General features: G+C 37.9%; 1 protein-coding gene across 2 annotated transcripts in view; it reads left to right on the top strand.

Annotated features, from left to right (window-relative positions):
- The window catches only part of b3galt2 (beta-1,3-galactosyltransferase 2), a 32,978-nt gene extending 7,715 nt beyond the window's left edge, over positions 1 to 25,263 (top strand). Inside the window, 2 exon segments of one of the 2 annotated variants that reach the window (NM_207101.2) lie at positions 11,795 to 12,448; positions 21,096 to 25,263. In NM_207101.2, the coding sequence (NP_996984.2) occupies positions 21,355 to 22,668 (1,314 nt within the window). In that variant the 5' untranslated portion in view covers positions 11,795 to 12,448; positions 21,096 to 21,354 and the 3' untranslated portion in view covers positions 22,669 to 25,263. 2 annotated transcript variants of the gene reach the window in all.
- The last annotated feature ends 353 nt before the right edge of the window (positions 25,264 to 25,616 follow it).

Below are 25,616 nucleotides of genomic sequence, written 5' to 3' on the forward strand. Positions count from 1 at the left end.
CTAATGTTAGCTGGATCAGTTTATCAAATGGCAATCATAACCACCCTATTTTGGATGCACCAAAAATATTTCCCACAGTGTTCTCAAAGTGCTTGCCACACTATTTTACTCTGAAGTATTTGTTTACAAAGTTGGATTTAAAATGTAAGTTAATCCACTTTTATGAATATTGTTATGAGAAAAAAATGAATGAATAGAATAAAACCTATTGTTAAATACAAATTTATTATCATCCATCATAAAAAACATAGGAATATGGTAAAACTTGCATATATAGCAAATAACAAACTGGCCAGCTCATTCAACTTTCTTCAGTCAGAATTTAGCCACTTGAATAATCAAAAATTTAATTAGTCTTTCGAGCCTTCTTCTATCGATAATTTGCACATTTATGATTGCATAGCAGTCAAAAATAGGATAAATGGGCTCATAGGGGTCATTTTCTGGACTTTGTCAGTAGGGGGGTGGGCCTTTCAAACCACCAAACCCCCTCTGCATGGCTGCAGGCCTGCATAAAAGTGTACAAAATGCGCCATCAATTAAAAACAAGCTTAATATCTTCCATGCTATCTTCTTGATTTTGTTTTTGTACATTTAATATAGAAAACGTAACCCACTTACATAAGCACTCTCCATCTACTTTTTATTCTTTATAATTTATTATAAAAATCCATGCTACATGTAGTGTTTCATTAAACAAGACGTCAGATTTAAATTTTTCATTTTATTAGATTTTATCTGAGTTGCTTTGAGTCAATCTCCCAAATTCCAATGTAAATTTCATGTAAATGTAGTCATGTAAAAAAGTTATGACCCCCTATTAAATATAATGGATGTCCATATAAGGACATGATGAAATGACTATGTCTTCAAATTTGCAAGGTAAAACCTCAGATGAACAGCATCACTAAACAACATCACTGTGTCATTATTAATATGAACAAAGTAAAGCCAAGATAGGAAAACCATGGGTGACAGCCTATTTTTTTAAATGAGTGTAAATCCACTTGAAGCAGTAATGACTTAGTCGGGGGTGGGATGCACAGCTTTTCAGTCTGAATGAGGTCTGAACTCTGACTGGATTATTGCTTTTTTTTCAGGTGCTCTGTTGTAGATTTGCTGGTGTGCTTGCAATCATTGTCTTGTTGCCAGACCCAATTTTGGCTTGGCTTTAGCTGTCGGATAGGCATTGTGTTCACAAACACCTGGGGCCTCATGTATCAACGCTGCGTACGCACAAAAACTTTGCGTACGCCAGGTTTCACGCACAGAATCGCTCACGTTTGGATTTACTAACGATGAACTGAACGTGGGAATGTGCGCACCTCCACGCCAGCTTTATGGCTGGCGTACGCACATTTTTTGTGCATGTCTGTTTTATTTCCATTGGCGACTCCTAGAGGAAGTTGTTAAGTTGCACTCTACAAAGTGCCTTTGAGCCTTGCTATGGCAGCTGTATGAGACGGGTTCATCTAGCAGGTATATAAGGTTTCCATACCATACAGTTGACCAGCTAAACATTAAAGCGCAATTTGCAGCGGTCGCCTGTTTTCCCAATGTAATGGGAGCAATCTACTGCACGCACATTGCTATAAAGACACTATCTGAAGATGAATTTGCATGCGTGAATCAGAAACATGTCAATAAATGTGCAAATAAAATATGATGCACAAACTTATTGATTCCTACTTGTCTTTCTCGTGATAAATAGTTGGCAAAATCTGATATGTAGCGGGGGAAAAAAGAAGAAATAGTTCATCAGACGCTGGATTCAAACAGAGTTCATGCTCGAACGTGTCAAAACATGTTGACATGCGTCTTACGAGCTCCGCCACTGAGACTGTTACGGATGCTGCAACATTTTACACCTATAAATCATACCATTTCTTCTCATACCGTCCAAAGGGCATGTGCAGGATACATTTTTTGAAGAGCGGGGGGGGGGATGGGTGGTTGGATGCACACTAAAGAGCGGTGTTATCGCGCGCGTACTGATCAGCTGTGTTGTCGCGAGTGTACTCAAGAGCGGTGTTGTCGCGCGCCTACTAAAGGGCGGGACCGAAGGTGTGCCGCGTCGCGGGGGCACTTTTGATCATTTTGGAAGGGCACTTTCTATCCAAGACTAAAAAGGGCATGTGCACTGCACAGGTTGAGCCCTGTGTGTGCACGTGCCTGTTCAGACCCAACTGTGGTAACCGCATCAGCTAAACTCTCACACTCTATTTTTTTCTTTTGTTGTTAATTCCGGAGAACAAACATGCAAATAACACCGCTTTTCTCCGGTCTACCCCCGAAATGAGAACCTCCAATTCACATTCTGTTCAAAGTTTCACTTTTTGCTTGATTTTGCCATTGCTTTTTCGTTGAGTTTTGCCAAAGTAGAGTCATTAGCATATTCATACGGGGGAGGAGGCAGGGAGGGGTTTTGTGCTCGTGCATGTTATGCACAGTTTCACGTTCATTCAGATGTACAAAAGAATATGCGTGAGATTCGGCGTACGCACATTTACAGCTTTGTGCGTACGCAATGTTTTAGTATGATTTTCACGCTAGTCTTCGTACATGAGGCCCCTGAAGGCTACAGACAAACGCCAAGACTTTTGCTGATGATCCGTTCAGGTATTTTATCAGGAGTGCTTGATTTGTTTTTGTTAATGCTATGTGTTGTTTATATGACGTTTTGTTTGTCTAATTCTACGTCCTGCCAAAGATCAGATAATGTCTTCCCAGATAGCATACAATTGTGGGCCACTTTACACAGTTATGCGGCACTGGTGGTCTTCCTTCGGCCCAGACAAAATCAATGCGAATGGGAGAAGTGGCCCACCTGTACAATAACAAAAGAGGTCCAAAAATTCCAATTCATATATGGGCCATTTTTAAGCAAAGACTTGGCACTTTTGGCAAAATGTAATCTGAAAGTGAGCCTATTGTGGCCCATGTAGTAAATAATAAATTTTGCCCAAATGGTGGAGGACAAATGTGGGCCACAGTTGTAAAAAATGTGGCATAGTCATTTTAGGGTAATCTGGGTCTAAACCCAAAGTGGCTCACATGTGTAGTAGCAAATGTGGCCCAGTAATCTTAAGACATATGAAGACATAAGCTCTGGCTAATGTGGCTGTTAGCCTATAGTGGCCCAGCCCCCAGATATGGGCGAGAATCTCTGGTTAAAGATGGTGAGTTCAAAGCAGCTGAGGTAAGATGTGGAAAGTATGATACTGTTTTCCTAAAGTATATGATAGGTCACTTTTGGTAAAGATAATGTATAGTGATCATTTGATAATTATAGGAGTCAAACGAGAGCTCTTTGACATGGCAGATATGGGTAGTAATATAGCTAATTTGTGGCCCATATCTGGCAAACAGGAGCAGACCACCCTAGAGCCATCATTCCATTCAGTATGTTGTTCGGATGTAAGTGTAGGCCAGATCTGGGCCAGAATAAAAGCAAACTCTGGCCCAGAATAGGGTCAGTTCTGGTTCATTTGGTTGGATTCTGGCTGATAGGTGGTATTGCTTTGGAGAATTTGTGGCCCAGATCTGACAAACAGGAGCAGACCGCCCTAGAGCCATCATTCCATTCAGTATGTGGTCCAGACGTAAGTGTCTGGTGTAGGCCGAATCTAAGTAAGAATAAAAGCAAATTATGGCCCAGAATAGGGTCAGTTATAGTTCATTTGGTTGAATTCAGGCTGCTACGTGATATTGCTATGAATTATTGTGGCCCAGATCTGGCAAACAGGAGCGGACCGCCCTAGAGCCATCTTTCAATTCAGTATGTGGTCCGGATGTAAGTGTCTGGTGGTCTGGAGTGCATCTGGTCCAGAATAGAACCAAGCTGTGGCCCAGAATAGGGTCAGTTCTGGTTCATTTGGTTGAATTTTGGCTGCTATGTGATATTGCTGCTTGAATGCTGCTATGAATTTTGCAATGATTTCTTCATTTATTACACACCCTCTTTCCTTTTTCATTTACACTCCATTTTTGCAATTATTTTATCTTGCTGGAGTTTATAGTCATTTCACTTTACTCCAGAACCCATCAATGCCATTCTGTAGGCCTATTGAAGCCATTCATAAATATTCCTTTTCAAACCTAATACATGTTGGAAACATAGTGAACTTCTTGTGCATAGGTAGTTGGAAGATCTGTGTAAAAGGTTTGCCTCCACAGCTTGAAAAAAAAAATCCAAGACAGAAACACTGAAAGATGTAGCCTGCCTACAGAAATTAGACAATTAGACAGTGTATTGCTGATGTTGGTTAATGTGGGGATACCACACTGTAAAAACCAAGTCGACTTTATCAAATGAATTGAGTGTAGTTATCTCAATTAAATTCTACTCATTTGAAAAGTTTTGAACTCATCGTTGAAGGTGGTGAGTTAATTAAATACTTCATTACTTCAACTTAAATGCAGTAATTTCACACTACTCGTATAGATTAGTAACTCAAATGGTTTGTAGCAATTGGTTTTCTCAGACGGTTTGAGTTGCCTTATCTTACTGGGTTTTACAGTATTTTAGTTCTCTTCATTTATAGGGGTTTACTGTGGTCAAATTGCTTCATTTACTTAAATAGATTAAGTTCACAGTACTCATTAGATTAGTTTTTGAACTTTAATGATTTGTTGCAATTGGTTTCCTCAAATGGTTTGATATACCTTAACTTTTTGGGTTTTACAGTGCAGTAGCTGGATTTCCTACCTAAAATAATGGAAATATTTAAAAAATGTATTCAAATTAGGTGTACTTCCATCAAGTTCTTCGGGCGGCTGATTGTATTATTGGTAACCTAGCAACCAACAGTAAACAAGGCAAGCTAAATGGAATCACATAAGTGTAATGCTCACCATAGCCCCTTTTTTCACAGTGATACCGGTACATATCGGGAAAATTTCCGCAACGACAGTATATGCAAACATGTGCTGTTCACACAGGCGAGGATTTTCCGGAAAAGACCATTCATACACTCATTCATTCAATACCAGTAAATTTTGACATCATTAACCAGAAATGAGCTCTAAATGGATGTGCTTGTATTAAACATGAAGGGGGTCACTCTTTTTCTGAATGGTTTCACTTTTATTTAAAATTTTAGCAGTGCTCTATCACAGACAGAAGCGCTCCTTGTACGCGCATCACGCATCTGAATGCAGCGCTTTCAGGTTAACTCACAATGGTTTATCATTAGCATTGGCAGTTGGCATTAAGAAGAAACACAGAAACATCTGACTAACAAGCAGCAGCTGAATGTGTCTGTAGACGGATTTAAAGCCGTTTAATTTCATAAACAGCTCGGATGTGAATTTGTCTGATTGGTTGAAGAAGACGTCTCACGTCAGCGCGCTGTAAATGTGAACATACTATTTCTGGCAATTTTGCTTCTGTGTTCACACAGACCAAATTTAGGGCCTGTTCACACATCTCTTTCCGAAAAAAATTGCCGGTAATTGTAGTGTGTGTGAAAGGGACTTTTTTCAGGTTCTGCTGGTTGCAATGTCCCGAATTTTCATTGCCAATCTTAAGCCAATGGTAATTGTTTGTTTTGGTTCAATTTGGAATTTCCCCAACCAATCGTAGAGCCCATGGGACCAGAGAGTGCACTGACTTGGCCTGCTCCGTAAAAGGGACTTATGTCAGAGTTTATTCAGCAAATGAATTTCCATCTCCCATTATTTGCATTAACTCTTTTTCACAGAAGTACAGTTCTACCCTGCTGAAAAATCCAGCTTAAACCAGCCTAGGCTGGTTGGCTGGTTTTAGCTGGTCGACCAGGATGGTATTAGAGGGGTTTTGGCCACTTTCCGGCTGGTTTCCAGCCATTTCCAGCCTGGTCTTAGTTGGTCAGGCTGGGAGATGACCAGCTTAAACCAGCTTGACCAGCCTAGCCAGGCTGGGAGCCCAGCCAAAACCAGCTATGTCCAGCTTAAACCAGGCTGGTCAAGCTGGTTTTAGCTGGATATAGCTGGTCATTTTCCAGCCTGACCAGCTAAGACCAGGCTGGAAATGGCTGGAAACCAGCCTGGAAATGGCCAAAACCCCTCTAAAACCAGCCTGGTTGACCAGCTAAAACCAGCCAACCAGCCTAGGCTGGTTTAAGCTGGATTTTTCAGCAGGGTACTTAAAAACATTTAGCGAATTAAGGGATTTTTCTATGAAATGTGGCAATACCATCATTCCAAAAGCAGTCATTGTTTTAGAAAAGCACGTACAGTACTCTGCTGATTATGAAATTCATCAGTTATAAACCTTGTCCTTTAGATTGCAGCATTTAGTGTAGAGAGCTGATATTTTTCAGTAAATAAGCTGACTGAAAGTCAGTTATGCTTTGTTTTGCTTTTTGGTGCTTACTATTGGGAAAACCAATCCAACATAAGTACTACGTTATTAAGGTGAAGGTTTCTGATCAATCAGTTTGTGTGTAAATCGATCTCCCCAGATTCACCTCTTACTCCCAAATATGGTCATGCTGGTCAGGCACCAGGGTTAATGGCTGCTCAAGTACTTCTGTCAACGAGAAGGCTTTTATTAATTATTCAGTCACACCATGGCTCTAAAACCACAGTGATACCTTGCGTGGTATTCACAACTGTCTGCAGCCAGTGCTGACACAGAGCAAGTCAGCTTTTAGCGTATTTCCCCCTGGATTGGATAATTAGAAAGCGGTGAAATTAGACACCTTGGAAAATATGAAATGTGTTGTAGACTGATACAATGGATGAGCACAACGCATCTCATTTCAATTCAGTGGGACTGGGAATGGGACACGCTGGGCAGTTGTCCCAATTTTAAACCATTTGTTTTTTTATTTTATTCAAAAACTATTTCTTAGCCACTTGTCTGTCATAATTGTTTTACTGGTTCAGTTTTCAGTTCAGTTGAACATGATATTCAATATCAGAATCCCACTGTGGGAGCCTCACATTTCAGTGTGCCCTGTTGTTGTTTTAACAAAATTATGCTTTGGCTTGAGCACGAACAGTGGAAATGTTAGCTTTAAAAATATTTCTTTGGCCCAATGGACAATACGCACACTGACTTTTCAGCCAGGCAGCCCAAGGGCTTCCGGTGAACTGTCTTTCTATTACAAAATTGTCACGTTTGAGATTTGAATTCTTTAAAAATCTGCAATTTTCACTGCCTGTTAGATATACTATATGAAGTGGGTCTCAGATCGGACAAGAAGCCCTGCATTAAATTCCCTTTCTCCCCGCCATTACTTTAATATATGACAGGTTATTTTTCCTCAGTATTTTCAATGGAATTTCTGCGCTAGCCTGTTGCTACTGACGGCGGTAGTGGTTACAATGGTCTTCCATCTTGTTTTACGCTTGATCAACTAAATGAATGCCGAAGTCTATTTAACAGAATGTATTACATCACAACATTGATGCTGTAAAAACAACCTTGTGAAATTTAAAAAAGTCACGTTAAGCTTGCACTGGAAGGTTATCATTGGCTTTAAAACTCTAGCTGTGCATAGAGCCCATTGCCCTCAAAAACGTAAACATTTACATTTTAAAATGGTAAAAAAAATTTTTTAAATATAAACATGTTTGTCATGAGGCCTTTATAATTGTCATGAATATCTTTTTTCTCAGTGCATTTTATAAAGGTTTCTTAGTAAAAGTGTTGATACTCTATCAAATAGTTTTATTACAGTGTCAGTCTCATTTAATATTTAATGACAAATTTACTAGAGGGGGAACTACGGTGAACACCTTTTCCCTACCTTTTGATTATTGCAGGTAATACAGTTAGCTTTGTGTTCAAAACAAAGTTCATTATACTTACACGTTTAACAATAAAGATTATCTTTACAAGATAATATAACGTTTATAACTTTTGGATCCTAAATGCAAATGAAACATGAAAAGGAAAAGCTAACATTAGGATATAAATGAACCACACTGACCATCTCCCAGCTACCTACATTTCAAGATCATTTTTAAGAATTATGGTTCAGGGATTTAGTCTTAACTTATTATAATAAAATTTCACGCCACAGTATATAAACAAATACATAAAAAAACACATTAGTAATAGGTCTACATGGGTTTTGAATAGCTTTCCCATGGGTTATAATGTTTTTTTTTATTATTTGCTTTACAGTTGTTGTAAAAGTTTTAACACAGAGATATAAATTAATAACTGTCACGTGCATGCATATATCACCCTACTTTTTTACTGTCTATGATACCACTGCAGCACAGTGCTTACCTTCTCTGAAATCCAAATTCAAATCCCTTCTTTCAAATCCCAAATTCTTTTTCATCGATGATGATGATGTTTGAGGGACAACGTCTATCAAATACCTGCAAGTCCCATCATGGAGAGAGAAAAACAAGTTTCTTCATTGTAATGAAGTAAACTCAAAAGCCGTGCAGTCCTAAAAATGTTGAGTATTGAAATAAACAAATAAACATTTAATATAAATGTACACACAATCTAACCAAGCATGTGTAAAAATCAACAGTCAAAGCCATCCTAATAAGACGATTTTTATAAAGTGATCTGCAATTATATGTTGATTGAAAAAATAATAATCAAGATGTTTATGTAAAATGATCACGTTAAAATGAAAAATAATAATAAATGTAAATAATATAATTAATAATAAAATGTAATAAATGGTAAATAATTATATTTTTTGTTTACTTTATCAACCCAAGAGTGGTTGCTCACTGGAGCTAAGCAAGGTTGAGTCTGGTCAGTACCTGAATGGGAGACTACATGGAAAAACTAGGTTGCGGTTGGAAATGGTGTTCGTGAGGCCAGCAGGGGGTGCTCATTCTGTAGTGTGTTTGGGTCCTAAAGCCTCAGTAAAGTGACAGGAACACTATACTGTCAGTGAGCACTGTCTTCGAATGAAGTTGTAAACCAAAGTCCTGACTCTATGTGGTCATTTAAAATGCCATGGCATATCTTGTAAAAAGTAAGGGTGTGGCCCCTGTGTCCTGGAAAATTCCCTCCTTTGGCCCTCATCCATCATGCCCTTCCAGTTGTCCCCATCCATTTAATTGGCTATATCACTGTCTCTCCACTTCCCCTGCGGCTGGTGTGTGATGAGCAGACGGACATTGTTATGTTGTGGCTGCTGTCGCATAATTCAGGTGAATGCTGTACACTGGTGGTGATGTGGCGAGACCCCCTCATATGGTTGTAAAGGGCTTAGAGAATGTATTGTGTGTGGCCATACACAGGCCCGGATTGGCTAATTGGGAGGACAGGAAGTATTCCTGGTGAGCCGGTCTGTTTTTTTGGCCGAGAGGGCTGGTGTCCCTAGCTGCTTGCACTCTCAGCAGTCGTACTTTTTTCATTTATTTATTTATTTAACCATAACCTCATTTTTTTTTATTCAATATTTTGCCGCAGCTCTGCTCTTTTAATCTATTTTCTCGCAGACCAGTGAGCAAAATGCAGCTTCCAGGTTTATGATGACGTAACTATCATTCAACCCCACACAACTGCACTTTAGTGAATATAAGAATTCAAATAAATAATATTAATGAATATTACACCTGCTCAATATTATATTATACAATATATTATACAATATAATATTACACCTGCTCTTGATCAGAAATCTAAAGAGGGGAGAAAAAGATTAAGCCATCAATAGAAAGTAATACTGAGCTTAAAAGAGTCTTGTGGTCAGCACGTTGCGTTACGATGCCGCCGACCCGAGTTCAAACCTCACCTAAATAATAATATTTTTTTCCATTTCTTGTGTTGACATATAAAACTGTTTGGGTTACTTATGTACCTGTACATATTTTATTTTTATTTTTGATGTGACCACCGTTACAAAGGACTGGATTTCTATAAAGAATTTTGCACAGAATATATATATTCAGATATTCCAGGAAATTACATTGTGATGTTTTAAAGAATAATGTTGGAGATTTAGCTACCCTTTAATGTTCTGGTATTTATGAAGAACATTTGAAGTTCTAAAGCAGCTGTTTCCTTAAAGACGTAAGAGTGTCATTAGAAACTGAATTGGAAATGACATTATTTTAATATAGTCAGTCATGAATTGAAATGGGCCTGTCTAAGGCTTGAAACTCCAGGGCTGAAAAGGAGTCCCACTCCGGCCCTGGCCATACACTATCTGACAAAAGTCTTGTTGTCGATCACAGTTGTAGGAGCAACAAATAATAACTTGAGTTCTAGTTGATTGTTTGGAAAAGTGGCAGAAGGTAGATTTTTCTGATGAATCATCTTTTGAGCAGCATCCCAATCATTACAAATACTGCAGAAGACCTATTGGAACCCTCATGGACTCAAGATTCTCACAGAAATCAGTCAAGTTTGGTGAAGGAAAAATTATGGTTTGGGGTTACATTCAGTATGGGGACAAGCAAGAAATCTGCAACATGAACATCCTGAGGTATCAAGACATTTGTGCTGCCCATTATAAACCACAGGAGAGGGCAAATTCTTCAGCAGGACAGCGCTCCTTCTCGTACTTCAGCCTCCACATCAAAGTTCCTGAAAGCAAAGAACGTCAAGGTGCTCCAGGATTGGCCAGCCCAGTCACCAAACATGAACATTATTGAGCATGTCTGGAGTAATATGGAGGAAGCACTGAAGATGAATCCAAAGAATCTTGGCGAACTCTGGAAGTCCTGCAAGAATGCTTTCTTTGCCATTCCAGTTGACTTCATTAATTAATTTTAGTCATTGTACAGATGTATGGATGCAGTCGTCCAAGCTCATTGGAGTCTTTTTTTTCCCACTGCACCATGACTTTATATTCTATACTGTACATTATTTCTGTTAAGTGACCAGACTTTTGTTTAAGTAAAGTCAGGCCTTACTGTCCTAAATAAATAATTAAAAATCACGGCATGATCACATTTAATTTTGGTAAAATAAGCGTAATCTAGAGGCTTTTGTCTTTCATATAAGCCAAGTCTGATACCAAATAATCAACTAGAAGTCAAGTTGTTATTTGTTGTTCCCAAAACTTGGATAGGCAACAAGACTTTTGTCAGGTAGTGCACATTCAATTAAATGCACATTACATTACAATCTGGGCCAAGAAATTGTGCTGTGCCATTCCAGGCTCCTGAGGAAACCCAACTGTAACCATACCTGACTGCACTTAGAAGTGTTCAGCATGTCTCCTTATATTTGTGTATCTGTTTGTATAATAAAAGGTTCCACATAATAGTGGAAAAGCAGCTATTGACACTGACAGGTTTTGTTGTCTTAGTTGGTAATGTCAAGTTGTCATTACAACGGGTTATGATGTATTTGTTTGTCAAGTTGTCATAACAAAGACATCTCAAACAATGTCACCTTTGCATTTAAAATGAAATAACTGAGCAAATAATGCTTAATGACAGTTGTCATAACCATGCATAATATCTCCCTCATATTCATAACAAAAAGGTGCAGTGTCTTCTGAACTCTTTTAAGTAAAGTGTTAGCCAAAACGCATACACGCAGTTTTTCAAAGCGTTAACTTTTAATAGTAATAAATGATTTCAAATAAAAAAGGAAAATCTTTCAGAATCAAGGGCTAGTTGCGAATGGCCATCAATGGAGACATATCCTTATTACCCCATAATAGTGTAGTTACGACATCTACCAGCAGGGGCTAACTGTTATAAAGCTAACCAGCCAACCACAGCCCCTTCCCCTTGACGAGTGAAATTCATTCTTTGACTGAACGCCGAGAAAGAGAGAGAGGGTCTTGGGCAGGTTTCGGGGGAGTGGGAGTGAGTCCAAATGGATCACGTGGGATTCTCCCCTAAGTAGGCTGTGACGTCGCAGGGGCTCAGTCAGTCAGTCAGCGGAGCGGCGTCACTTCAACAGCTGCTTTCCCTCCCACCAGCCCACCCCACACATCATTTGGAGAAGAGCACAGGATCCGCTGCTTTTCTGCTGCACTTCGGGGTCGTGTTCCGTTAGACCAGGCACGGAGAGGCCTCTCGCAGCCGTTATTCGGGCAGGAAGAATCCGCGAAATCCTCTCTGCTCGCTTGCAGCCGTTGTTTTCTCCCCCGTTACTCCTCTGGACGTACCTCATAATGACTGCAGACGCGCGGCATAGAATGTGACCGTTGAAGTTCGTTATTTTAAATATCATCCTTTCCCGCCTCTGTTTGTTTTACGGAGAAATCACTGGCATTCGCTTTAACAGATGAAGGAATGAAAGTAGCGGTTTGCTGTCAGAATCACTGGCATTCACGGAAGATAAAGCCTAATGTGTACAGTGCTAGACAACAATAGCTCCTGACAGATGGAAGGAGGGGTTGTGCTGCACGAATTCAAGATGGAAAACGAAGAAATGAGCTTAAGTTCTTGTGAGTAACACGGGGGGAAAGTGAAGAGGTGGTTAATCGTCGGTTTTTGGTAGCGCTGGAGGGAATGATGGCGCGCGGTGCGGGTCGACAGACGGCGCGCGCATCTTTACACTCTGTCACAGAGTGAGGTAGGTCTCTGATAATATATAAATGTGTCAATATAACATGGTTTTCTTCGTAGAATTACTCTTTGCTTTCCTGTTTGGCTGATAATCCAAATTGTATAATCCATAATGCTTTCTGAGGAACAAAAACATCTGTAAGTAGTTCACGAAGTTATGTGTAAACAGTATGGAGGTGTTTAAAGGACAGTGCAGAAGGCTTGCTACAAATGCTACCAAAATACCAATAAAAGTGACATTTAAATAGGAATATAAGTACAAATTCTCACTCATTGAGCCTATAACATATTAATCTAACAGTAAGTAAGAAATAAATCAGTTTTGCCAGAAATGTGCCTGCTGCCAGCTGGTTAAAATGTGGTGAAGTGCCCCAGATCTCTCGTAGCTCTGAGCAATAAGGTATTTAAGCACCACAGCTGCCAGGCGAGATGGACTTTTGCAAGATGACCACCACCCACCGCTTACTACTAGGTTGAAAGCACTTTGAAGTCATGGTGATGATATAAAAGATGAAGTTGGACTTGGCCCTATGCTCTCAAACATTTACCACCATGACTTTCTTGCAGTCGTCCAGGTAAATTAACAAACCATGAATGTATAAAGACTTTGGTAAAGACTAATAATGAAAAAAAAAAACAATGTTGCAGTTCATAACAATATTCAGAAGGTACCCCGGCAGACCGTGACAGTAATGCGCATGAATAAACAAACCTATTTGCTGTCATGGGAGATGAAACGTCACATTAGTCACATAAGCCATCTGACATTAAAAAACAATTGAAACAACCTGCTGAAGTATGCACGGGCCAAGATATATGCTGGCATGCTTTAATATCCCATGCAAATTATTCTGCCATAATATGTGTGTGTGTTTTAATTTGGCAACATTTCTCTTTTAGCAGAATCATTTCAGTCCAAGTTATGGATGACAGATGCTCTGAGAATAAAACGCTTTCAGTTTCCTCTTCACTATACGTGACTCATTAAATCTACCTTTCAAAAGTGCATTTACAAACTTCTGAATGAGGTTCATAAAGACTCTGGCATTTGAGTAATGGATGCAATTATTTCTCAAGCATGGCCCAAATATGTCCCTGTAAGGGCCCCCAGTGCAGTTTAAGAGAATGTAGTGTCAGATTGTAGGAATTAACATAACCATCAAAAATGTAAACCGTGACAGAAATCATGATAAGAGTGAGCACATGAGACACTTCCAAACAAATTAATAATTTCTCTTGGGAGAAACACTTGTGCATGTGGAGTTATTTAATCTGATGTGCATTTGTTGTTGTAGTTCATTAATCATCTTTTTATTTATCATTTTTTTGTATTTTTTCAAACAATATTTGTTCAACAATAAGCATATTAAATTGGACAAAAAAAAAAAAAAAAACGGCAAAGTTGGCAAAATGATCACAGAATTAAGCTTCCAAAAAGATGTTGCAATGTAAGTCTTTATTATTATTTATGAAAACATTTAGAGAGACATGTCTAGATCTACAGTGCTGAGCATATGTAAGTACACCCCTCACAAATATCTTTTAAATTCATATTTTTAATAGGAAGCTTCATTCAAAATAAATGTATATTTTTAATTGTTTAAACTACTTATTTAAATGAGCTGTATACAATATTATATTTGTGTGTATACATTAGATTAGTCAGTACTGAAGCTAAATCTGGAACTTATCTAACGAAAAAAACTCACAATAACGGTCCAAAACCTAGTACACCTGAATTTATGCTATAGAAAAATATTAAATACAAATTTAAAAAAGTAAAAAAAATTGGAAACATTTCGTTGAAAATGTTTAGGTTGTAATTTTTGTATTATTTTTCAATTTTTAAATATGTTTGGTGACAAATATTATTTCAATAAATATATCTGTTTAATAAATCTGTTTAAATGTACCAAAATTGGCCTATTTTCAAAGAAAAATTGACAAAAATATTCATTTTCAAAATGGGGTGTACTCAATTATGCTGAGCACTGTACATGGATGCTAGAAAAAATGTAAACTTTATTGCTTATAAAAAAAAAAAAGATTTTGGAAACCTTAAACCTGTGTTTTATGAGTTAAAAAGACAAGTGTGTTTATTATCATTGGCTACAGATTGCATAGTTATGCTGATCTCTATTATATTAACGTTGTTTGCAGGTGTTTCCTATTAGAAGTCTAATAGTCTCATGTTGCTCTTCTAATTGCTGACCGCTGTGGCCACATCACGCTTCTAATTTACGTAACTGTATGAAATGAAAACTGCTGTAGCTCAAACTGAAATGAATGCAGCCGATTTTAGGAATTCCTCTCAACCTTTACATCTCTGATTTCTTGCATATGTGAGCTTGACAAAAACACCTAGCACCAAGTGAGTGCAGCACATGGCGTTCTCTAGTGAGGCTCTCATTACAGGATATCAAATGGATGACAAAGAAAACCTTTGGAGCATTTCATTCGCTCTGTTCTGAAGTGTGTTAACCTTTAAAGTAAAGCCAGGCTTAGCCTCTTTCTATCTTACTGTAATTGCCCACGCTGGATGAGCACATTTGGTTGAAAAGGTTATCATCCTCTGATCCAGCTGTTGCAACAAAACAGGGAACAATCCACCGAGACAAACATTTAGGAGGAAGGTAGAATCGGAGCTCATGGAATGAAACGGAGCCTGGAATTGATTTTTAGTAATATGTCAGTGAAAGGAGACAATCAAGAATGGTGAAGGTCACTCACGGTAAATGTTAATTGAGATGTGATTTAAATGTAATATGAGGGTTGTTTATTTTTGCAACCATGTTACTGTTTTTTAAAGACCTGTTTTTTAAAGACCTACTCTGTTAGAATCAGAGTAAAACCTTATTTAACTTTTGCAATAAATGAAAAAGCATTTCAATTTGTATCAACAGTTAAGGCATCTCTAAGTTGTGCTTTTTCTTTTTTTTGTTTTCGCTTGTACACGTGCACACACACACACATCGCTGAAACATTAAGCACCACAACAATAATAAATTAAGCATTTCTATGTAATATTGAAGGATTGTGTGACCCTGAGGATCAAAATCAAACCAAATCACTTGTATTGTCACATCATCAGCAGCATGTGTACTATTAATGAAAAGCTTAAATGCTGGCTCCAGACAGTGCAAAATACAACAACATACTCCAAAAACACAAAACAACATCGTAATACTTATGATTAGTATGATTATATACCTATATCATACTCTGATATGATATAAAGTCATATTAAAGTAATGACTGCTAAAATGAATGACTCAAAAGAATGAATTATAAAACATATAAATATGAAATTTACTTTTAAGTAGTAAATGAATATCAAAATATTAATATTTTTACTAGATTTCTTTCATTTGATGTAAGCATTCTTGGTGTCAGCTTATTAACTATTAGCTTTTACAATTAAAAATCTTATCAAGCCAAAATTAACTGTCATATTTAGTTTAGATTAAGATAAAAATTGTGCGTGAGCATTTTTAAAAAGTAACAATTTATAGTGCCAAGGATAAATGAGAGATCTCCCTTTTAAATGAACTCTTTCCTTAGGATGCTATACAGTATACTTGTGTACACATAAGATTGGTCTGTACCAAAGCTAAAACTGAAACTAATCTAACAAAAGAACTTAAGATCACTGTGCAAACATTAGTACACCCCATTAAATATGTTAGGGGGAAATGATAAATGACATTTTAATCTAGAGGAAAGATCCAAAGAACAAGAAATCTCAAATTTAGTTAAAATTTTGTAAGTTGTATTTTTTTTTTATCTTATGAGGCTGTAACACCTCATTACAATTTAAACGATTTATATTTCTGTTCGTAAAGATGTTAGGTGATCATGCACTTTATTTTCAACTTGTTTCTATGCACCATATGTACTGTATTGTCTATATTAATAGAGTTATATATATATATTATTTTTAAAGGGCATGTACAAAATAATCTGAAGTTGGAAAAGGAAAAACCATATAGGAAATGCTGAAGAGAATAGCTATTTTTAGTATTCGAATATCAGAATATATAATATTTAGTCATAAATAAATGGCTGGGCAATCTGAAAACTCTCATCACTTTATACTTCATGATTGTTGTAAATTCAATTAATTAGTTTATATACATTAACAAAATGTAAAATACTACTACTTGTATATATATGCTTAGAAATGTATGCTTTCATATGTAATCATATTTCTCTGTTTTAGAAATTCAGGGCAATTGTTTAATCAAAAAAAGAAATATAAAGTAAATATTAATAAAACATCAAATGCTTATCAAAAACGAATGATTACAGGTCCACAGAGATGGGAAGTCAAGGAGTACAAATACTTTGTTACTGTATATAAGTAGATTTTTCAGGTGTCAATACTTAACAATTTTTTTTTCTAAACTTTTCCTCATTACATTTTTACACACATATCTTTGCATTCTACTTTTTAAATACTTAAACCAAGCTTTTTACTTACATTTTGGTTGTGCAATCTATATTATTTCTTGTCATTGTGTAATTTTAACCTTGCACACAATGCAGGCTAGTTTATTAACCTTACCATGAGAGAGACATGGATGACTAACTTGAATGAGACAGGAGACAGTGACATAAACATGGCTGATGTCTTGTTTATACCAACCAAGTAATAAGATGTGTTTTGGTTGATCGGGTCACATATAAATGAGAAATTCCTATTCAAATCTGGCATTTAAATGTTTAGATTCTTTTGTTTACTTCCGACCATGGTGTAGCCTATTGTACAAGCTTCCACTGTAAAGATCAGAGAAAGGAACCTTTAACAATGCCTTGCTTTTTTGCCATTTGTACAGTTACAATACTTTAAAACAAACTCATTGGGAAAATGTTCCCAGAGATACATTTTTGAGAACAGAAAAATGTGTGCTTGCGGGTACATATGGCTCTATTTTGTGTATAAAACAAATACTACGAGGTGGTACTTGCCTCTGTAGTTATGGCTTTTCTGGCGTGACTGGTTTGCTCAGTAGTTCACCATGAACGGCAAAGGACAGTTTCAGAAACCACGTAGAACAAAACCCAAAAAAATGATGTGTGACATCGTGGTAGACGCACATGGCCACAATGCATTTTCTCTTTTAGTTTGTTTTTGAAAACTACTTTTGAATTTGGTTGTGTTTGAGGAAGGGGTGGTTTGGTCAGTCTGAGACATACGTGAGAAGGACGTTAAGACTTGTAGAAATGTACACGGTGGCATCTGGTGGATTTATGAGAATGGCACATATATGAGAAAACATGCCCTATAATGTATTTGAGATAGTCAGAAATGTACACAGAGGCCTTCACAAAAACTGCAAGACGTAGCCCGGTACATATTTCTTAGATCTCAGTGTGTCCCTGGGTTGAAATTTTATGCACTGAGCTTTATTTCTGATGAGTTTCTATCAAATATTTAATGATTTCTGAATAAAAATATAATGCAAAGGATCAAAAACAAACACTGAAATCACAGGATATGTATGAACGTAGCTGTTAAAAAAATAAACTAGCTTTTAGCCAAATAAAAAAAAAAAGATTGCAGATACGTTACGCATTTATTTTAGCAAAAAAAAAAAAAAAATGTGTGTGTGTGTATATATATATATATATATATATATATATATATATGTATATGTATATATATATATATATATATATATATATATATATATATATATATATATATATATATGTATATATATATATATATGTCTATATATATATATATATATATATATATATATATATATATATGTCTATATATATATATATATATGTCTATATATATGTCTATATATATATATATATATATATATATATATATATATATATATATATATATATATATATATATGTCTATATATATGTCTATATATATATATATATATATATATATATATATATATATATATATATACGTATTGGACTAAATTTCCGATATTTATTTAAAAAAATTTAGACCAACAGAATAATTTTATAGAGCCTATTAATCTGAATGTCAGCTGCAAAACTACATGTTGGATGTTGTGATTTTTGTCTGCCCCCTTCGCAAACCCACTCGCAAAAAAATATACACTCAGGCCCCGTTTACACTAATAGAGCTTAGTTTTAAAATGCCATTTTAGAACAAAAACAGTGGCGAAGCAGTGGTGCTGTAGGTAGTGCTGTTGCCTCACATCAAGAAGGTCGCTGGTTTGAGCCTCGGCTCAGTTGGCGTTTCTGTGTGGAGTTTGCATGTTCTCCCTGCGTTCGCGTGGGTTTCCTCCGGGTGCTCCAGTTTCCCCCACAGTCCAAAGACATGTGGTACAGGTGAATTGGGTAGGCTAAATTGTCCTTATTGTATGAGTGTGTGTGTGGATGTTTCCCAGAGATGGGTTGCGGCTGGATGGGCATCCGCTGTGTAAAAAGTTGCTGGATAAGTTGGCGGTTCATTCCGCTGTGGCGACCCCGGATTAATAAAGGGACTAAGTCGACAAGAAAATGAATGAATGAATGAATGAGAGCACTGGCGTTTCATCTACCATTTCTGAACAGCCCTTCATCCACAAGCACATCACGTGACCACACACAGACACTGTCATGTGCTCGTCTAAGCTCCAGCCCTGAAAGTCAGTGTAATCTATCAGATAACATGTCACAGCATCAGTACACTGCTTAAATCTTTCGCTTTCACTTTTGTACTTAGTAATTTTAGCTAAAACTTCAGATACTGTTGGTTGGATTTTTTTGTGCACCTTTTTTATCAACCAAGTTTGTCAACGCCATTATAACGACACAGATCACTCTGCCTATTCATGCCAGAGTCCTGCGGAAAAAGTGATTGACAGGTGGTAATTTGTGTGTTACATATCTTTATTTATGATTTGGTTATGGGTAAAACAAAGGCCATGGGGGTCAGGTAGTTAAAACGATAGGCTACCAATAATTAATTTGTTATGAATTAATTAAATATTCATAAATAATTATTTCACCGCCGCCTATGATGACGATGCCATAGTCCATCGTGATGTTTTACATTGGACATCGTAAGATGCCAAATTGTTCGACGTCACCCAACCCTTACAGATAATACGTGTTGGGCAATATTTCAGAGTGACGTTGGTTAGCTACTTTTCTGCTGAATACTGGCAACTTTTTTTTTTTTTTTACATCAAATTTAGAAATGTAAGTTCTTTTGTTTAAATGTGTATTAGTGTGTGCATTTATCAGTCTAGCTAGCATCATAAAGCTAAAACTGGTTTTAGTGATGGATACCTTTTACTCAAGTACATTTTGAGGTCATACTACTTTACAAAAGAGTCATTTTAAACAAGAGTAGTTGTACATTTTGAGTAAAGCATGTGTATACTTTTGCCATCTCTGCCGGTCCAATGTGAATAATTAAAAATATTGCTTAATAAAGTGTAAACATTGTACTTTCAAGCTTGCATTTCATGTTTATGTTATTCATCTTTCTGTCTGCAGCCTGTAAAAGCATGTAATATTGCGCTCATGTAAATTATGAAAAATAATTACCCTAACAATGTATTTTTGGGACACCGCAAATTAAAGTATAGAGCTTTATGTGAAACGATAGGCTTTTTATTTTGTCTATATATTATAGATATAGATAGATAGATAGATAGATAGATAGATAGATAGATAGATAGATAGATAGATAGATAGATAGATAGATAGATAGATAGATAGATAGATAGATAGATAGATAGTTAGATAGATAGATAGATAGTCAGTCACATTGCACAGTCCTAGTTTGTGTGTGTGTGTAATGTACATTTTTTATTAGCGTTTTTCATTTACCTACAGTATGTAATATGATATTTTAGTGGGCATAAATTTGATAATAGGTAATTTCTCATCCAAAAAAAGACCTTAAAATGGGACCCCAATCTGTGCCGTATTCATGACTGAATTTTTTTTATTATCGTCAGAGAACATTTAAAAGCACTCCTTCATCAGATCCTATCAAAGTGAGCTCGAACAAAAAAACATGACTTTCAAAAACAAGACCCCAGCTCTACCTTTGTAATAATTCACTTTCTATTTTTAGACCACCGTTACTGGGAGGAAGTTCTAGAATCTAATAACCCCCAGTGTGAGAAAGCAATGGTTAAGAGAGGAAATTGCTGGCAGGGAGGCCTTTCCCTCTGGTGCAGTGTTGATAAGTTTAAGGTGGAGGGTGAATAAGGGGTGAGGGCTGTTATCACTCGCTGCTTCTGGCTGCGGATCCTGCAACACTGCTTGCTGGAGCCTGAAAATTCATTTTGACGGATGCTTCCCCTCTCTGCCTGTTAGAGTGCATCTGGGTGGGGAGGTGGCTTAGAAGGCCTCAGAGGCAGCAGTGTTCTCACTGAATGCCATGTTGTGCAAACCTGCAATTTAAACTCCCGTGCAGGGAAGTAAAGGTTAGCTTATGATATGCAGAGTCCCCCGTTAGCAATCTCCCCCACCATGTTGCCATGCACTGTAGATGTAGGAGAGACATTAGTGACATAGCGAGAAGGTTGGTTATGAATTTGCAGGTGATGCCATTTGCCATCGTTCATACGTTTATAAACGTGTACTGCTCATACCATACGCTGCACTGCACAAGCACCCAATACTAACAGCAGCTTTCCTCTTCTCATTCTTAGATCACAGAGACATCAGGCTGAGGAAGCAGTCGTCCTTCAGAAGGGAACTGCCCAAAGCATGAGCGTCTGTCACTGGGGAGGGTCAGAAAACCGCATTCCTGCAACTCTCATGAACAGTTTGTCATCCCCCTTGTAGGTGCCCCTGTGGCCCTGAACACACCCATCTGCCAGCTTAAATAACCCTCAGGCTGTTTGCAACACATGTTTGATGTGATTGGTTGTGACCGCCGCGCTTTGCTAAGCAGCCCCACTCTACATCATGCAGTGGCGTCGGCGACACTGCTGCCCCATCAAGATGACCTGGAATGTCAAGCGGTCACTCTTCCGCACACATGTAGCAGGCCTTCTCTCGCTGGCCTCCCTCTTCGCCCTCTTTCTCATCTACTGCCATCAGGATTTGCTGCAGGGCCGGAGTTGGTTGCGAGACAACCCCTTGGTGTACACCATGCGGGGTTTGCGTCCCCACAAGGAGCGTGCAAAGGGAAACCAAAGCACACTGAGAAGCCTCTGGAAAGACAATACTTATGTGCTCCCCAAACCATCTGTTAACTTCAATTTCAGTTCTCACCAGGCTGAGATCACAGCCCGAGGGATTGTTGGATTGGAGATCTCGCCGAGCAGCAACAACTCGAACACCATCGGCAACACAAAGAGCTTGCACAGGGAAATGGGAGTGGGAGGGCGTCTGGCAGCCCAGCCTTATCACTGGCTGCTCAATGAGCCCTACAAATGCAACGAAAGCAGTCCCTTCCTGGTTCTGCTAATTGCTGCCGAGCCAAGGCAGTTGGAGGCGAGGAACGCCATCAGACAGACCTGGGGCAACGAGAGCGTGGCCATGGGTTATGGCTTCGTGCGGCTCTTTCTGCTGGGAAGGATACCTAACGCATATCCTCAGAGCTCTGTTGATGAGGAGAGCTTACAGCACCATGACATCATCCAGCAGGACTTCTTGGACACCTATTACAACCTTACTATTAAGACGCTAATGGGCATGAGCTGGGTTGCTCGCTATTGCCCTCACGCTCGTTATGTCATGAAGACGGACAGCGACATGTTTGTCAACACCGAATATCTTATCCAAAAGCTGCTAAAGCCAAACACGGCACCTCGACAGAATTACTTCACAGGCTACCTAATGAGAGGCTACGCTCCCAACCGCAACAAGGACAGTAAGTGGTACATGCCACCAGAGCTGTATTCCAGTGAGAGATACCCTATCTTTTGCTCCGGGACAGGTTATGTGTTCTCGGGGGACATGGCAGCGAAAATCTACAATGCCTCATTGAGTATCCGCCGCCTTCACCTGGAGGATGTGTATGTAGGAATCTGCCTGGCGAAGCTGCGCATCGACCCAGTGCCACCACCAAACGAGTTTCTCTTCAACCACTGGAGAGTGTCTTACTCCAGCTGCAAATACAGTCACCTGATCACCTCTCACCAGTTCCAGCCCAACGAACTCATGAAATACTGGAATCACTTGCAAAGCAACAAGCACAATCCTTGCCTTAACATGGCCAAGGATAGGAGCGGGCGTCCGCGCCATAGGAAACTGCAGTGGGAAGGTCTACGGTGATTAGCCAGGGCTCAGGGGTGCAGTAGTGTTACCACACAGCATGTGCAAAATACAGCAGTTTATGAGGTAGGGAACAGCACAGTGTTTTTTGGTATTGTCGATTCAAATTATTTTTTCAATTTCAGAGAGATATGTAATGTATTGTAAACTTGTCTTTATAAAAGAAAGTGAGAGACAGTGATGCGTGCAATGTCTGGGATGCACAACACGAACAAAACTACGGCAAAGCTGCCACTTTCAGGTGCCAATTTAGAAAGACATTAACATCTTCTTCAAGCTATTGCTTGGGTGATGTAATGATTATTATTATTAAGGGCCAATATTAATGAGATCCTCACTGTTTCTGTGTAAAAAAAAAAAACAATGGGGGGAGGAGGAAAGATTGGAAATGACATATGGTGGTGTATCTGTACTGTGACGCATTTCTTTGATTCTCAGAGATGTCCGCCCCTGACATTGTGAGACGGTGTTGATTTTTCTATCTACCTAAAACCTGCAAATGGTTTACAGTAACCGAACCAAATTAAAAAGCGGTATATGTAAAAGATAATATATGGAATTTAAATGCATCATAGATGTCAGATATGATTAAAATAATATTTTTCAAAGCTTTACATTGATTAAATATACAGGTCTGTCCTTGATGAGGGCAAGTTAAAAGTATTTATTAAATGTATTTCTCAAGCATTTTGTCTGAGGTGTGTTCTGTTCCAGTGTCACTCGACTGATTGTTTGAACGGGCGCCAATGCATATTTAGGAATCATTTTAACATGAAATTGGTTTTAAAGACTTCGCAAATAGCAAGTACTAAACATAAGTTAGTCGATGCTCTCTGGAAAATGTCTCGGCGTGGTACTGGTGCAAGGTTGTGAATCTAATGAAATGGGCATTATTGGTAATAATTGACTTCAAATTGACTTCTACAGAAAGTTGCTCCCATCATTTCCGAAATTAAAAATGTCTCTGTTGTCATAATTTGCATAATCTATGCAAATTTCCAAACATTATGGAGCAATATCAACATTCAAATCACCGTTATGTACTCATTAAATTCAAATGAGACTTGAAAAATCCCAGAATCAGTCCCCAGACGGAACAGAAGACTAATGCGTTAATGATAAAGTAGATAGTGTTGCTCTGGGTCAAAATATATAATTAGTGGGGGGGCTTCACAACACATTAGCCGAGAGTAATCCAATTAAATTGACGCTGGCTACATTTGAAGGGTTTATTTATCATTTTCATTACTCATTTGTCAGTCTAATTTTAATTAACCACACATTCGAGTGATGACGTTAAGTGCTAGATGCACAGTTTACGCATCAATTACAGGTAACCATATTTCGATGTTCCCTTCATACAAAGCACTCGAGATTCACAATATAACAATTGTTGCGGCACAAACGAGTCAGGCCTGCGTTAGGAAATTTGTTTAAAACAGACTTTGACTTGAGGGGGAAATATGACTGTTTTGAAGATAAGATGTGGATTTTTTTTCCTCTATAATAAAGATGGAAGAATTGACTTGAGCCTTCATGTCACTTCTGTATTTTATAAATATAAGCACTAAAAACAGGACGTGATTAAGTCTATATCTTTCTAATTTTATGAACTGAAACAAATGTATGTCTTTAAATAACTCAGACAGACCATTTGTGAGTCACACGGACAATATATAAATCCACACCTAAATGTGAAAAAGCACCACTAAAAAAAGTGCAAATTGTTCCGAGTATCAGGAGATTTCCAGGACCTCATTGCTTTAGACCCTAAAGCCGTCTGTTAAGAATTACTTTCTTGCTAGACAGAAGTCAATTCGCTCGGCAATGTGCAATTCCAGTGCATCGCAATCCGTTAAATCCTCATCTGTTGTTAAGCATTTATCTCCCTCAATTAATAGGAATCAAAGTCGGGGCCAAGGGCGAGAGAATATAACAAACAGAAGCAGCTTTCATTCCGCTGCAATCACAGAGAAAGATTAGCACACTTCATCCACAACACTTTGTCCCACTGATTTACCAGAGAGAGAAACCAAGACAGGGGGGAAAAGAAAAATAACTGGGGGCGAGTGATGAATGAACAGGAAAGAGGCTGTGACTGATCAGTATTGAAAACCTGTGCTGCTCTAAACGTGTGAAAAGTGAACCTGGGAAAAGAACTCTGATGTCCAGTATGATGGAGTGGGTCGCCGAAAGCTTGGACCCAGAGACGTGTTTCCAGAAATATAGCGAGTACACGAGTATGATGAATGCCCCAACACTGCTGAAAGCCTATAGCACTGCAATGAGATTGAAGAAGAGAAATTCTCACTGAGGGACAGTAGCGGGTAATTTCTTTGCGTGGTCATTTTTAGACATGGAAACATGTCAGCACTACTAATTTCAGTTGTGAATGTACTTCGCAATTCTGACTTTTTCATAATTTGTCATTTGTCCATGTACACTACCTTTATAAAGTCGTTTATCCAAGTTTTAAGAACAACAAATAATAACTTCACTTCTGGTTGATCATTTGTTATCAGAAGAGGCTGAAATGAAAGGCAAAGGCCACTAGATTATGCTTGTTTTCTTAAATTAAAACGTGATCATGCCTTCGATTTTTTTAAAATTATTTAATTAGGACAGTGACGTCTGACTTTGCTTAGACAAAAGTCTTGGCACTTAACAGAAATAATGTACATAGAATATCAAATCATGGTGCAGTGGGAAAAAAAATTTATATATATATATATATATATATATATATATATATATATATATATATATATATATATATATATATATACTGTTTATTCCATAAGCTTGGAGGACTGCGTCCATCTCTGCAATGACTTGAATAACAAAGTAATAAAGTCGCCTGGAATGGTAAAGAAAGCGTTCTTGCAGGACTCACAGAATTCATCAAGACTTGTTGGATTCATCTTCAGTGCCTCCTCCATCTTACCCCA

The sequence above is a fragment of the Danio rerio genome, chromosome 22 (genome assembly GCF_052040795.2).
Source record: "Danio rerio strain M-AB ecotype USA chromosome 22, GRCz13ab, whole genome shotgun sequence".
In the NCBI taxonomy this organism is placed as follows: Eukaryota; Metazoa; Chordata; class Actinopteri; order Cypriniformes; family Danionidae; genus Danio; species Danio rerio.